General features: G+C 32.9%; 1 protein-coding gene across 1 annotated transcript; it reads right to left on the bottom strand.

Annotated features, from left to right (window-relative positions):
• Positions 1-2,634: 2,634 nt before the first annotated feature.
• LOC126975395 (dihydrofolate reductase-like) lies at positions 2,635-15,853 on the bottom strand. Its single transcript, XM_050823286.1, has 5 exons — positions 15,714-15,853; positions 15,495-15,615; positions 13,033-13,204; positions 9,015-9,131; positions 2,635-2,975 (listed from the first exon to the last, which is right to left on the bottom strand). Exons 2-5 carry the CDS (start codon positions 15,578-15,580, stop codon positions 2,721-2,723), a joined length of 630 nt encoding a protein of 209 aa, XP_050679243.1. The 5' UTR covers positions 15,581-15,615; positions 15,714-15,853; the 3' UTR covers positions 2,635-2,720.
• Between the last annotated feature and the right edge of the window lie 238 nt (positions 15,854-16,091).

The raw sequence follows: 16,091 nt of genomic DNA, 5'->3' as shown, positions 1-16,091 counted from the left end.
ATTCAGTTTTTGTTATTGCACTGTTTTAGGCAGTCGTTGTTAGATATTTTCCTACTTATACTACTACCAATTTTGTTGAGTTGGATCTTTCTTTTGTGTTCCGCAAAAATGAGAGGAAAGACTATCCAGATACAAGATGATACTAATGATGAACCGTAGATTACTAAAGATACTTTTTGTAGATATTTTAATAAATCTCATCTTGAAAGATTTACAACACGCCATACGTCTAAATACTGCCATGTCCAGTGTTTTTATTTCAATATGAAATTTAAACACATAAAAAATTTAAGTTTCCTTAAAGTATTCCTCATGGTGCTTTTTTTGCACACCGTACCGTACCCATGCTGTGCAGTTACGTCATTGATGCCAGGTCCATATTTTAGCAAATGTGTATTAAATATCATTATTTTGTCAAATTTAGTTATATAGCTATAGAATACGTAACTTCTATTTTATTTTTGTGCTGTCTTCTGTAGAACATCCTCCTTTAAGACAAATATTTTCTGTGAATAAATGTTTTTTTTTAAATAAAAAACTGACTAAAATTTATTTGAGTATCACTATCCTACAACCTAAAAAAATAGCTTTGTCCTTGTTTCCCAGTCATGCCTAAAGCCCGCTTTATATTGCCAAATGTGATCGCGTCGTATGATCTTCCAAAAAACTTTATTTCACATTGTACTCACCCACGCACCACATGCATTGTGTTTCTTTTGTATATTTATCAATTGTTGAAGTTATACTTCTTTTGGCGCGATGGAGAAAAATGATGAGAGTGAATTTTTACGATGCGCGCGCACACCGACACCTGAATTCTACATCTTGAAGTTAGTTCTAGGTGGCATGAAAATCGATAACTATGTGCAAGTTGTATATTCTAGTATTTTTATATTTAGAACACGTGTTTCGTAACAGTAGGAACAATTAAACAGTGTGAATGAATAAATATTATTTTGGTGTTTTTATTAAATCAATTTCATATACGACGGTGATAGTATTTACTAATAATTTATTAGTACATCTATATATATTGAATATTAGTGATAAAACTGATTTGAATAAACTGTTTTGAGTGCATTTATAGATTTGAAGTTAAGTGTCGGTATGCATAATTTATTTACATCGTCAATTAAAAAATATTATCTAAAATATTTTTTTTTTTCGATTTGTTGTATTTCTGGTATATTAACAAAATTTATGTATAAAAAAAAATTCTATACTTGTTTATATTAACCTTAAATGCTGAGTATGTACTATCTTTGATCTTAACTATTTGTTTAAATTTGATTTATTTTTCCATACGCCAATGAAGTATAACTTCTAACGCGTGTACATAAGTACACACACTCTTTTTTTTAAATACAAAATGAGTAAACTTTTGTGTCATCGACCCAAAGAAGATCAACTTATAAAAAGACGTGGCAACAAATGGGTCAAAGAGAAACTCCGGAAGTTAAATATCTGGGTAATAAATATGTTTCCAATTTAAATAATTGCGTATAAATTTTTTTATTGGCTTTTACAACCAAAATTATTCAGTTCCGTTTCGAAGTCACGATTACATGGGTAGGTAATTTAAAAGTAACAAACTCACTATAGCCTCAAAGTAACTGCGCCCGATCATCTGACTTCATATCTAAACAATAGAATTAAGAAGGTTGACATGAATGGCAGGAGATCTCCTGGGACTCCTCTCAGTATGGGGATACCACAAGGGTCTATTCTTGGACTGTTCCTCTTCCTTATCTATTTAAATGATCTTCCTAATCTTATAGAGAAAAAACATAAGGTAGTATTGTTTGCGGACAACACTTCACTGATTTTCAAAGTGAAAAGAAACCAAGCTATGTATGACGAAGTGAACGATATTCTATCTGACATCGTGTACTGGTTTAGCGCTAATAACCTATTGTTTAATAGGAAGAAAACGAAGCAAAATTCAAAGAAATAAACATCTTGACTGTTGCTTCTCAATGTAATCTTGATAATGTTAATGTATGTTCATAGGCACATAAGTGAATTTGCTAGAAACTGTCATAACCATAATGTTAGCACCAGGAACAGGCAAACTTATAATGCCTACTACTCGGCTTAGTCGAGTTAGTAAGTATTTTGCGGGGCGATGTATGCTTTTACAACAAGATCCCAGAAAATGTTCAAAACAAAAGTATTACGTTATTAAAAAGAATTGTTAAGAAACCTTTGTGCGGTAAAGGGTACTATAACATAAATGACTTTCTTAATGATACCACAGATTGGGAGTGGAGCGACCGCCCTCAGGTTCTTAAATAATAAGTTTAATTGTACAATATTACTTTGTAACCATATTTTTTGATGAAAAAAAAAGGCCCCGGAGTTTGTTGCGCCCGTTCTTCTCCGGTTTTGGAATAGGTGGTAGTTTTTGACTTTCAATAAGAGATGTAACATCTTATTTTGAATAAAAATATTTGAATTTGAAAAGCCTAACTCTTGCTATCAGTCTTCAACGAATGGGCTGCGATGATTAAGTACCATCGTATGAATTAATAAAAATATGTTTTCTCTCCTTTAAGTAATAATCATTGGTATCAAGACTTTAAATCCTTTTCAAAAACAAACATTTGTTATTGTGTAAGATACTAAAATAAGTAATAATATTTCTTAAATATTTAATATTACAAAGAACATTTAAATATATAACATTATTTTTTCATATTCCTTCACATTAATTCGGTTTTTCAACAGCACTTTGTTTTGTCCTTTTCATTTGTGCTTTCAACAACTTTTCTTTTTTCTTCTACATTAGGTAATTTTTCATAAACTTTGAAGTAATATTCAATACCATTTTCTACTTGCTTTTCGCTGGACACACCATCAACATCCACACATTTGAATTTAGATTTGTCCATAACTGGGAAGAAGGTATCACATGTAAAGGTGCGTTTTATTTCTGTTAAATATACTCGGTGGCAATTCGGATGTTCTAACCCAAGCTGAAACAGAACAGAGTTATATATATTATATTTGGTGGATAAAGAACATTAGGGTCATTTATAAAACAAAGTTTTATTTGGCTCCACAAAAATATCCATAAAAAAGTCGGGTAATGAACAATAGTTAAGAAAACGTAAATATTAAGTCAGATTTTGTACAGAACAAGACAGTAACAATTATTACAATATATTGAATATCGGTTATCAATGACAGTGTAGGCGTGAGGTTATGTTTGCCTAGAGATATATGAGTAACATTGTGCAACATCTATACTTCATTCTTATGTGCGTTCCTTCATACATTCATCAATTATTTTTTAACATTGTTTTATATTTTTGAAGTAAAACTTCTTGCCGCAACGGAACCGGAAGTCCGTTACGTTAGTTATGGCGTCATGTTTCTGTACCATCTGGTTTTTGGTTTCTTCGTCCATTATGAGACAGGCAAAGGGTTCGAGCCCATACAGCTATATTCGTTAATATTCAATTGCAACGTCCTATTGGTATGTGGTAATTAATAATCTAACCTTAAATTACTTTAAAATTTAGAATTTCATGAAGTGGTTGCATTTCATGAAATGGACAACTACATTTAAACAGATCATTAAATCGCACCAATACTCTATGTGAGGTCGAATTTGCACCTTACAGTTATAGGCGGTGGCTTGTAGTGAAGTACTGTCTCGCCTTACTGAGTACACCAAGCTTTTTAGACTTTTTCTTCTCTTCCAAGTGACCACGAGTAGGTTGGATGAGCGATAAAGCGTCTAATGAACGTAAACCAGAAAATACAAAGATACGTGGCGGGCGAGGATCGAACCGGGCGCACAGTGAAACGAGTCTAACCGACTATTCGACAACATTTGCTTTTAAGGTGCTTAGTGTTTTTTATGGTTCTAAGCGTGTTTACCTTAGAAAACTGCCTAGTTTACTGTATATATAGAAGTAAGGAGTTTTGGTCTCAATATTTCTTTTGATATAGGCATTATGTTTGATCCCTTTTTTGAGAATTTATACTTATGTTTTATAAACCTGGAAAAGCAAAAAAAAAAAACACGAACACTACGCAATTTATAAATAAATTTGTATTTATCAACAGTGCGGTGGGTCGAAATCGATTTTTTTCATTTCGTACCAAAATTACATTTCTGTATTTCAACTTTTTGTGCTAATTACAATCCTTGAAAGTTTATCTATGATGAATGAGAAGTGAGAAAACTTTATGCCACTCTCTTAAAGGTCAATATTTAAGCCGACATTACTCCACCGGTTACTGGATAACGACCAGGTGTTCATTTAATACCCCCAATCCCACCACCTTACGTCACGTCAAAATGCCAATTGCAGCAGACTGTTGTATTCCCGAACCGGGAGGACTTAACGACCTTCAACTCAGATCAAAAAACCTCAAAAGCTCCCAAATCTCATCTCTGGTATTGCGTATTCCTTGAACAAATAAAAATGTTCAATACATTTATATAATACCGACGGAAGTGCCATGTCAGTTCACGCTAGAGTAACTACGTTTATTACAGTGATAACATTACCGAAATATACATATAATGAATATATTCGTCATTTTAATGATAGTCAAGGACAGGTTTGCATTTAAAGCAATTAGTTTCACCCTGTGCTTCCCCGGGGCAATAAAAAGAATAGGGAAGTCCCAGGCCCAAGGGTGTCGTAAGATTGGACTAGAGCAATTACCAGTGGTAGGCTCCTTTGCACATGATGCCGGCTAGATTATGGGTACCTCAACGGCGCCTTTTTCTGCCGTGAAGCAGTACCTAATGTGTAAGCATTATTGTGTTTCGGTCTGAAGGGCGCCGTACCTAGCTAAATTACTTGGCAAATGAAACTTAACATCTTGTCTCAAGGTGACAAGCGCATTTGTAGTGCCGCTCAGAATTTTTGGGTTTTTGGCGTATCAATTACCATCAGCTGAACGTCCTACTCGTTTCGTTCCTTAACTACTGAAACGTCCGGGCAACTAGAGCGGCTTTTTTCTTTAGACAGTCAAACGTCCAGGCAACCAGAGTGGCCCAGTCGACTTGCGTATTTATTTTGTGTTATAATCTGTAGTATGAGTGAATTAGCTTGTCAAATACGATTTTTAAGACTCTATGGTAAGTAATTGTAATAGGCTTATCTTTAAATATCAAGTATCCGAGCAAAAATTAAAAGAAATAATTAATTGAAAATCGCTTTGCGGGGGGAATTGTCATTTGTTTATTTTTGTAGTGTCAAGTGTTTTGTTATTGTTTTGTTTATCATGTAAGTGTAATATTTTAATTACGTATTATATTTGTTTTATATATGAAATTAATCCTCATGATATCTAGTTTCCGATTTTATCTACAAATTACATTTAAAATTCTTCTTACGACATTAAATCGACAAGTTATAACAGTATGATCGATACTACTTTATCGATTTGGTTTAAATATCAAATTTTTATTGTAATCCAATAAATTAACAGTAAATCATTGCTTGTAATAGGGACAAAATATCATAAATATAATGTTTATAATATTCAACAATCTGGATGTATTGAGACAACCAAGTATTTCACGTTTTACTTGTGCATTCCGCAGATAAATTGTAGGTATATACTAAGAATGGGTGCTTTATTTTAGTTTAATGCAACAATCCCGTAAGTCGAAGTAATGACATATTAATATCAAAAAATAGGTTATATAGTCTATTTCAATAATAATCAAGTTTTATTAATGTGTGCGCTAATATTTTACATAAAAACTAAATATAATGAAAATGTTATCACATTTCTACCTATAATCTCGAGCTTTAACCTTTTATTTATATATAACTTGGGTTCAAAAACATAATTTATGATTTTACACGTTGATTTTCTATACTTTTAACTACTTGAATGTATTTTTTATATAGCCATAGGTGGAGTCGTTAGGTAATTATATCGCTTTTAATAATCATGAATCTCGCGCTCGCCGTCGGATAATCTTAATCGCGTCATCGGACGTTCCGCTACCTGCCAGCTGTCATTAATCGGACGTTGCAGTAGTTATTGTCATAAAAAAACGGATATAAGCAATAGAGTGAGACAATACTTACAACCCATAGACTATCGTATGGGGCTTCACTATTACGAAGCCCCATACGACAGTGCTCATTGCTATTGCAATGTGAGGAACATGTCAAATAAACCGGTGAAATATACCCCTTTTTGCATTTACGTAAAATAAACAACTACACACACAATCACGTCCAAAACTTGTCCGAAGCAAAACTCTGCCTACGCGTTTAACTCTGCCTACTGCCTAATAAGGCAGAGTTTTCGTTCAGTTGTGCTTCGACCGCGCTTCCACAAGGAAATTTCTTGCGAATCGCGTGCTAGTGGAGTTCCAGACATCAATGTGGTGCGGGTGACATTTTTCAATTTAATGTGCAAAAATCAAAATGTTTATTATGTAAATAAACCACAAAAATAGCATTTTTAAATGTCTTTAATGAAGATACTAAATTATAATTACTTTTAAAATTATAATTAAACAATGTATTTTACTTTTATATTTAAATTACACGACTCATTTTAAGCTAACTGAAGTAGAGAAGCTTTGATCTAAAGGCTTTGTTAAATAATCAGCTAATTGAAGGTTTTGATGCCAAAGCTGTTTGATCCAAATAATCAAAATATTTTGTAATACTTTTCTTTACAGATAATTTTCTTAATGATATTTAGTTGCATATTGATAGGTACTGAATATTACTGGGAACATTGTTGTAAAAGCGAATATACTGCCCATAAACGAGGCACTTATAAGTCCGTCAACTTAACTCCGGACATGGCTCGAATGACTGTTGTAGGAAGTACTGTCAGCAAGAAAAACTCAAAAAAAGCGGTTATAAGCAAGTAGCCAGTAAAAATAGAATTAATCCTCGCACTAAATTTTTTTTGAGGCAGATCCAGGTGGAGCACTTGAAAAAAGATTTTGGCTGATATGTCGGAAACCATGCACTATAGGGCAAAAGCTATTGAGACCATTATTGTAGAAAACAGAGAGGTCCTTAAAAATTAATATTTCATTTCACCTAACCTGCAACAGTCGCAAACTATTTAAATTTTATTTTATTATATTCAGTACAACTAAAACATTTAGTAATTATTATTAATTTTGTTATGCTCTGTTGTTAAGCTTTACGGTATAATAATGAATAATAATTTACGGGTGTTCAGTGTGCTAATGTGCTGACCGGAGAATCAAAATCGACAACGATACATTCGGAACGATACGATAATACTCCGAATATATCGCAACTATCCTACTCTAACAAATGTTCGAATTCCTTATCGTTTATCGTTACCATAGACTAATATTTTGATTTTTTTACGATGTTAGTGTGAATGAAATATGTTCAAACCTAAACATTAACTGTGCTATGTCGCTGTTAAGTGTCAAAAGTCAAAACATAGTTTAGGCGCTAAGGACCATGCCAGACTGCACCAACAATTTGGTATCATTTACACATAATGTAAATGTTAAAAAAATATGCAATGAATTTAATATTACCATTTAGAATTGAATAAATAATGCAAAACTTGCGGATAATAAAATGTAAAAAAAAGTAACTCAACCCGTCACGTCGACTTCCTATTTCTCAGGCGGCCATTTGCATTATTTCTACGCATAAACGATCAACAAAATTACTTAAATAACTTAGTCGTAAAAAAATCTTGTTGAATAGTAAATCACATATAATTATTTCAATAATATTTATTAAGTATGTATATAGTATGGTAAATATATCTATACAAATTGAATCGATACTAGCATCGACAGCCTAGAAGGTGTCGTTGAGATTATCGTAAAAGTGACGTTTGATTATTTGTGAAATTCGAATATTCGTCTCTGACATTTTCAACTAAGAGTAGGGTTAGGACCGATAATATCGAATAATGTGTCGTTCGTTCAATCATCGTTTCGACATTGGTTACGATGTAACTACGAGTAGGATTCGACACGACTAATGCCACGATTTAGCGAATATCGATTTTAGGAGTAGGCTCCCTGGTCTCGAGTTAGGTTGACCGGCTTGTACTAATTTTGTGTAGACGTGTTTGATAAAATTTCAAGCAAGTCCAAAATAAGTGATGAAATACGGCCGCTATTATTAACATAAACAACGATTGAACAGTTGAAGAAGCTTGTCCGTATCCATCAAAAAGTATTGTAAACGAATTCTGTTTTGATACAATAAACGGCTAATATATACTTTGTAACATAAACACTTGCCAAATATGTATTAAAAAAGTAATATTTGATGTTTTTAAGTTGTACTTAACAATATTTATGGCCAGGTACTTATGTCACAAAAACAAAGTTAAGAACTTGTTCTCTTTATACTAAGCTAAGAGTTAAACTGAGGAATTTTGCTTAAAATGTTCTATGCAAAATTTAAATCAATACTATGTGTAACAGAATAACGACATAAACGAATTCTACACTTCATCATAATCATCAGCCGGAAGACGTCCTCTGCTGGACAAAGGCCTCTCCCCAAGATCTCCACGACAGTAGTTTCTGCGCTATCATCCGGATCTTGACCAGATCATCAGTCCATCATGTGCGGGGCCTACTAACATTACGTCTTCCGTTACGTGGTTGCCATGTGAGGACTTTACTGCCCCACCGGCTATCTTTAGTTCCACATTAATTTACACTTAGGTACGTAAAAAAGCCTTCAGAGAAGCAACCATAATATAAATTCCGTTATGCCTAAATCCTTGCTATATCCTCGTTATATATCATAATAATAATAATATTGACACACTTTTTACACAAATTATCTTGCCCCAAACTAGACATAGCCTGTACTATGGGTACAAGCCAATGATAAAATATTTAATACAATATACTTACTTAAACATACATAAATACATATAAACATCCATAAATGATTGCACCTACCGGGATTCGAGCCCGGGACCTCTAGCTTAGTAGTCAGGCTAACTAACCATTCAGCTATATGGGTCGTCATAGCTCTTGTTCATTAAGTATATACCTTATAAATATGCGATCCTCCAATGACCCATGTCGTCTCTATATCATAACGTGCCTCTATCATCTTCAGTGCATCATCGAGGCTGCCTGCAACTTCCACATTCTGTTCATTTGATATCTGGAATGTTAATAATATATAACAGTAACGTCATGCACTTATATCATTAATTATCCGGTGTAGTACTGCCACCAGAAATAGTTACTTTAGTAGCACGGTAATAAGATTCAATTCAAATCGTACTCAGTTCGCGGTTGCGGTTAACACATAATGCATTGATAGATTAGTTTAAGCACACTACGATTTACTGGTACTTATCTATTGGTAGTCAACTTAAGAGTTAGGACTGAGGCAGGTGTGTGTTACTCAAGATGACGCTCAGAATTTTTGGGGTTTTTCAAGAATACTGAGCACTTCAATGATATGGGAAGGGGGTATCAATTATCATCGGCTGAACGTCCTGCTCATCTCATCCCTTATTTTAAATTAAAAAAACAGATTGCTTAGCGGCCCTATAAATCGTGAGTATGTGTGCGTGCGATCGCACGCTCGTCGATTCGGGCGCTCTAGTATGAAGTTAAAGTACTGTTCTATCACAGTATTGTGGTACAGGTGCGCGGAACAAAGTCAAAGTCAAAAATATTTTATTGACATAAAATCAAAAGATTGCTCGTCAACGTCAATCACAAAAAAAAATAATTCAGATACATACATATTAATTACACAAAAGTTTAAACATATACATATTTTTAAAATAATGCAATACAGTAAAACAATGAACCATAAAAAAAAACAACTATAATTTTATTCAATTCTATATTAAATAATCGTTTACGTAATCTTCAATACTGTAATAAGCCTTCGATATAAGTCTGCGTTTAATAAAACATTTAAATTTATTTATTGATAATGCAGATATACTTTTTGGTAATTTAATTCCATCGCATGCAAAAGAATACCTACTCGACGTAGATATACGGTCGGTTGTCGATCGTATCATAGTCATAAGTACATAATATTTTCCCACAGACTTAGAATATACCATAGATATACACTATTTACTAGAGATGGATGTGCAACTAATGTTTTTATTTTGTAAAATCAGTGTACCCAGGCCAAGAGATGGCGCTGCGTTATTTTTACGCTCTTAGCGTACCGTCCTAGATGGCGCTAATGAATAATGAATAATGGCTGCATACTGATGTTTTGGTGTGGGTGGAATTTTTTATTCGTTTATTAAGTTCAGCAGTCATATTTAGATAAGGAGAGGCATTCAATGATTACAACACGATAGTCAAGTCTTGTTTTAATAAGTAAGTTGAGTTTTTTGCTATCACTAGCTCCATCTATCATGTACGTTAAATTATTGCCATCGTGGTGAAGTTGCAGCGTACCCAATAGAATAGGTGGCAGCACTTTCAATGCAAATTTTTTTTATGTGCCAATGTAGCCAAATATATTAGACGACCAGACAGAGCGGTAATGCGCGACCAACTTAGATTTGTCAATGAGTACGTTAGCCAGTTTAATATTCAAAATACTAAGTAGATAATATCTAGGGAAGCTGACTGTTTACGACTTCTCAATAAAAACGGTTACAGTAACAACCGATTCGCCTTCCTTGTCTTGCTGTATATCCGTTAGAGATGCATCACTTTGCAATTATTGTAAGTGAAATAATTTGTAAATTTAACTGAAATTAATACCATTCTGTTTTGAAAAGATAAACCTTAGAGTTTCTTGCTCGTTCTTCTCTACGGAAATCTGCCTTGCGAACGGGCTGTATAAAATATGACATATTTCAAGTGTAATGCAATTTACCTACGAAATAAAATATTTTTGATTTGACTTTATATTCTTCTCTTTCGCACATGTTTCGCGCAAGCTTATTTTAAATATATGTTCTATCATTATTTGTTTATGCAGTCTATTTTCCATTCTCTATTTATATAATCGGATAAAAGGTGAAATAAAGGAAATGACACTATGACAGATGAATGTCTAAAGTTCTCTTATTTAGTGTATTAAAGTTTTTTTTATTTAGGTTTCAGGTTGTGGCTCCATCTACAGGATCTACTTTACAGTTGATAACCTGCTCAACCCCAATAATTGCATATTAGGAAATTGACTTGAGATGTCGTTCTTGCAAATCTAAACAATTTGATATTTTTAAGTGATATCCCTCACATGTGGGATTGAGCTACAACCTGAGGGTTGTACAACACATAAGTACCAAGATTTACGAACGTTGCGTCACTGAGACAGTTGGCTCAGTTGGTAAGAGGTGCGGGTTCGAGTCCCGCATCGTTCGTAAAAAGTTTTTTTTCCTATTACATTTACCACCACTTCGGAAAAGGTTGAACTTTAGTGAGAATATATCTTATCTAACTTAAAAATAATTAACTTTAGGAGTTATTAACAGATATATAAATACCAGAAGATGCAGTGTTGGTAGGCCCCCCACAAGATCGACGATTTGGTCAAGATCGCCGGGATACGTGGAATGAACCGCAGGACCGATCATCGTGGAAATCTTTGGGGGAGGCCTTTGTCCAGCAGTGGACGTCTTCCGGCTGATGATATAAATACTGTATGATGATGAAGCATGATGGGGATCAAGAAAAAAGACCAGGGCAGGTAAGAAGATAAGAGGAAACGCTCAAGGATTCAAAACATAGGAACAAATATCAGGAAACTGAAATGGAAATGGGCTGGGCATATGAGAAGAGGAAAGGAGAAGTGGAACAAAAAGGTCACAGAATGAATGGAACAATGGAGTTAAGGAATGGCATAAGAAATAGGGGAAGACTCCGCCAACGATGGGAGGACGAGATGAACAAATTTGGAAGACCTGGAGCCAGGTTGCCAAAGACAGAAAGGAGCGGAAAAGGTTGGAGGAGGCCTATGCTATGAAGACTACCTCGATTTTATATAAGTTAGATATTAGAAATTGTATTCTTTTTGGTTGAATAAAGGCTTTATTATTATTATATATTATTATCTACTACTGTAATTTATATTATATTATTATCAAAATTCTTATTTATACATAAAATAATCAAATGTTCCCGGGACTCTGCCATTTCATTTAACTAATTATTTCATTGTCTATTCTATATCTATATATATATATCTATAATATTAAGTAACCTGAAACAATTTTTTTAAAATCATTAATTTTACCAGTAAAAACATCTTAGTTACTCTCAAGTCACTCTTAAAGAAGTATTACATAAAATAGTTTTTTGAAATTGCAATGCCAGCAAACACCACACATTCAGTTGACTAGAATGAAATTGTAGATGGAGGGTGTGGTGGGATACATGGATTCAAGAGGTCCAGGGTGCATATCATATAGGCAATTAGGCATTGCCTACCTTGTTATAGTTATTACCTTACTACCTTATAATTAGCTGTTTAATTAGCTTACATTATTTTATAAACACACTTCTATTCAACACTCATATAATTTTTCCTACTTTTTTTTAATTTTTGCATAAATTTTTATGGGTATAATTTATCTAGATACTAACGGCCGTTCCCAATATTCAGTCTATCTCTTACTTGAGATAAATATCGTAACAATCGTTGACTTTTCTGTCCCAATAAACTTATCGATGGTAACTCACCTTATCCGTTCACGCTGTCTGTCAATAGGACGATATATAGCTTACCAGCAATAGAAGTTTGTATGGAAATTTCAATTCACACGTTTCAATATAGGGCGATAAGAATTACTTATCGGGTATATTGGGACAGCTTCAGATTATTGACAGTAGAAGGTAGTAATTTATCTCTATCTTTAGATAGGATATTGGGAACAGCTGTAAATAATTATGGTAAGCAATCTCCAGATTCCATAGCTCAACTAAGATTAGTTAGATCGACAGTGCCTACCTTGCTAGAAATATGATCCATAATAAATAAGACAAAAGATAGACTAAAGTTATGTATCTTAAACAATAGAAAGAGAAGCTGTTCATTGTCTTGGTATCTTTCTTTATCATCTTATTTAACTTACCTTTTTTTTTATAGCATCCACATTATGTGTCAATATAATATTCACTCTATCTTTCAACGGTCTGAATTTGGCAGGAATACAATCCCAAGAAACTCTTCCCATGATTACGGCATTCTTCTTTGAAGGATCCTTAGTGTCTGTTGTCAACGATGTGAAGTATGCCATTTCCTTTCTGTAATATTAAGTTATTTTTTATATTCATACTAGCTGACCCGGCAAACATTGTTTTGCCATATAAATTGTATTGATCTTTTGCTTGCTAGTTGATAAGAGATGGCGCTAGTTGTATTCAGTAGTAACAATCACACTTCTTTTATATTTTGTATAATTCACACTATAGTTTTATAAATTATAGCCTCTTTGTTATTCTGGTGTGTAAGCTATATTATTGTAAAGTTTCATCAAAATCTATTCAGTAGATTTTGCGTTAAAGAAGTTCAAACATACATCCAGACATACAAACTTTCACATTTATAATATTAGTAGGATAATCATTTTAACAAGCCCTTCACAGGAAACAAATAGGCCAAATAACAAATATGTATGCCTATTCCGTGAAATATATTAGCTATTCCATGCATTTAGAAATGGTCGGCATTTCTGTTTTTTTTTTTAAGCCTCTGATTATTTTTGATAAATATCAAAAAGATCATATTATTATTGAGAAATAAACAGAGCATAAAATATGGTGATGTAATCTACACATTCATATGTTAAGGGAAAAATCATTTGATTACTTTGCTGTTGAATGAGTTTCCCAGGATGATAAGTGATACGTGGGTACCTTCAAAAAAAGTGTGTACACCCTCCTTAAGGGCCAGCAACACTCCTGTGATTTTTCTGGTGTTACATGAGAATGTACACCAGGTGACCCATATGCCTGTTTGTCCTCATTTTTCATAAAAAAATAATGTCCACAGGCATGAAATATTCCGAGTAATGGCAAAGTAAAAAATACATGGTAGGAGGGGATTCAATCTTTCAGATGAGGGGCAACAACACTAGCCTTAGCTCCACTGACACTTAATAATATATATACTATGTTTATGCTGCTTTATAAAGTTTTTCTTTTATGACAATATTTATACATTGATATTGAGACGCTATCTATTACAATGCAGTGCCATTCAGGATTGTTGAAAAACCCAAAAATTCTGAATGGCACTACAATTGCACTTGTCACCTTGAGAATAGTAATATGCACTTGTAAGAGCAATAGGTTAATGGTACATTCCACTTTAGGAAAATGCACAAAAGGAATCTGAAGATTTGTTATTTAGGTAATTAATGATAATTATAAAATAGCATAATTAAATATAGAAAAATAGACATCATAGTTTTATTCATCTTTTAATAAACATTCCGAGCCCATCAGCACATATTGTTTAATGTTATTTAAAGTAAAATAAAAAATTACATTGAAGAATATTGATTAATATTTGTTTTACAATAATGGATAAGTAAAACATAGACTAAGTTCATCTACAATCAATCTGTTTTATTAAAAGGTCAAACTTCTAATAGATAAAACGCCAAATCTACGTAGCAATATTTAGATAAACAAGATGGTTTTTGTTCATTTGCACTTATTTTATATGATTTTAGGTAAATTAATTGAAGTAGGTGTTACTTTGCGGAAATCAATATTTGCATGAGACTAAAGCTTTTGGCGAGTCTACATGTCCTGAGGATTCCTCGTGTAGGGGCGAAACACGTGTCGAATTGTTTAAAAGACAAATATTGGTGGAATTAACACTAAAGAAAACTCAAAACATTTGGATGATTTAAGGTATTAAACCTTTATTAGTGACTAAATTATCTTCAGCATGACTAGGAGGTCAACAAAGCTGGCATAAGGGTCACCTGATGTAATGTATTCACCCCAGCCCATACACTCAAGTAACACAAGCAGATTCACAAGAGTGTTTTTGATCTTATAAAGCATTGAATAAACATACATATTTGAAATAAAATAGATTTTAAAGGACTATAACTTGTGTTATTGTAACTGTATTTTCCTGTCCACATGAAAACATTGCTCTGAAAAGGTCACAAAATGTCGGGTTAAATTAAATAATAATAAAAATTTAACTTTAAAACATAAAAACGATTTTACACAGTTACAATTACACACATTTTAAACCTATAAAAAGTATTTTATTTAATTGTGTAACACTCATGTTAATCAAAGAAAATACTTTATACATACATCTGAATTTTAAAACTAAAAACAAATTGGTATGCGAAAATCAAAGATTGAACTGCTGAACTGAATTTATTTTAGTTAAAAAATATGTTATATTCTAAATTTGAACAAAATAAAATGTTTACAAATAAAAACGAGTACATAACTGCAACAATAACCCGGCATTTTTGAAAGTAGGAAATAGTAACTTATAATCTAACTACAATTGGTATGACTCAGAGAACTAGCTATTGATGGAAAATATCCAAAATCTTACTTTAATCGCCAAGGAAGTGCACCACAGTCACCGATACCCAAGTTTTCAGATACAGCGGCAATCAAATTTAATTTCATCTTCGACATTATTGCTACCTACTTATTGTTGACATACAATAAACCTTAAACCAAGTAAAAGAAATAATAAGTATTCAGTACAGACTCTCATAAACAAATGCATAAGAAAGTAAATAAATCGTAATTTCAATCTCGCACTCACAAGTTCACAACCAAAGAATCTTTTTACTCTAACGAGTTCACAGTTCACAACTTCGCAACTCGCAAGTAGCAAATAACAATAATTATCAAATCAACAACTCGCAAATGACAAGCACAGGCCACAGTGACAACTGACCACAGAACATTATATACACACTCTAACGAGCAACTGACAAGTGTTGCGCACAAAGATTCAACGATATTTTATTTTTTAATTATTAATAATTATTCGGATTTTGAGGTGCCACATTTTTTAACAATATTATGAATTTCTAATTGTATGAAATCTGATTTAACATCATTTTTAACCGACTTCAAAAAGGAGGAAGTATCAATTCGATCGATGTTTTTATGTATGTTTTTATTTTAGTTCGATGCA

This window comes from Leptidea sinapis, chromosome 35 (genome assembly GCF_905404315.1).
Source record: "Leptidea sinapis chromosome 35, ilLepSina1.1, whole genome shotgun sequence".
NCBI lineage: Eukaryota > Metazoa > Arthropoda > Insecta > Lepidoptera > Pieridae > Leptidea > Leptidea sinapis.
This window is presented reverse-complemented; position numbering and strand designations above follow the sequence as displayed.

What these genes read in the sequence shown, in the direction of transcription:
- LOC126975395 (XM_050823286.1), bottom strand. Translation starts at nt 15,580, where the DNA reads ATGTCGAAGATGAAATTAAATTTGATTGCCGCTGTATCTGAAAACTTG. An exon ending in GCACTTCCTTGGCGATTAAA is followed by an intron (nt 13,205 to 15,494) that starts GTAAGATTTTGG and finishes TTAATATTACAG; the next exon opens with AAAGGAAATGGCATACTTCA. An exon ending in GAGGATCGCATATTTATAAG is followed by an intron (nt 2,976 to 9,014) that starts GTATATACTTAA and finishes GTTCTGTTTCAG; the next exon opens with CTTGGGTTAGAACATCCGAA.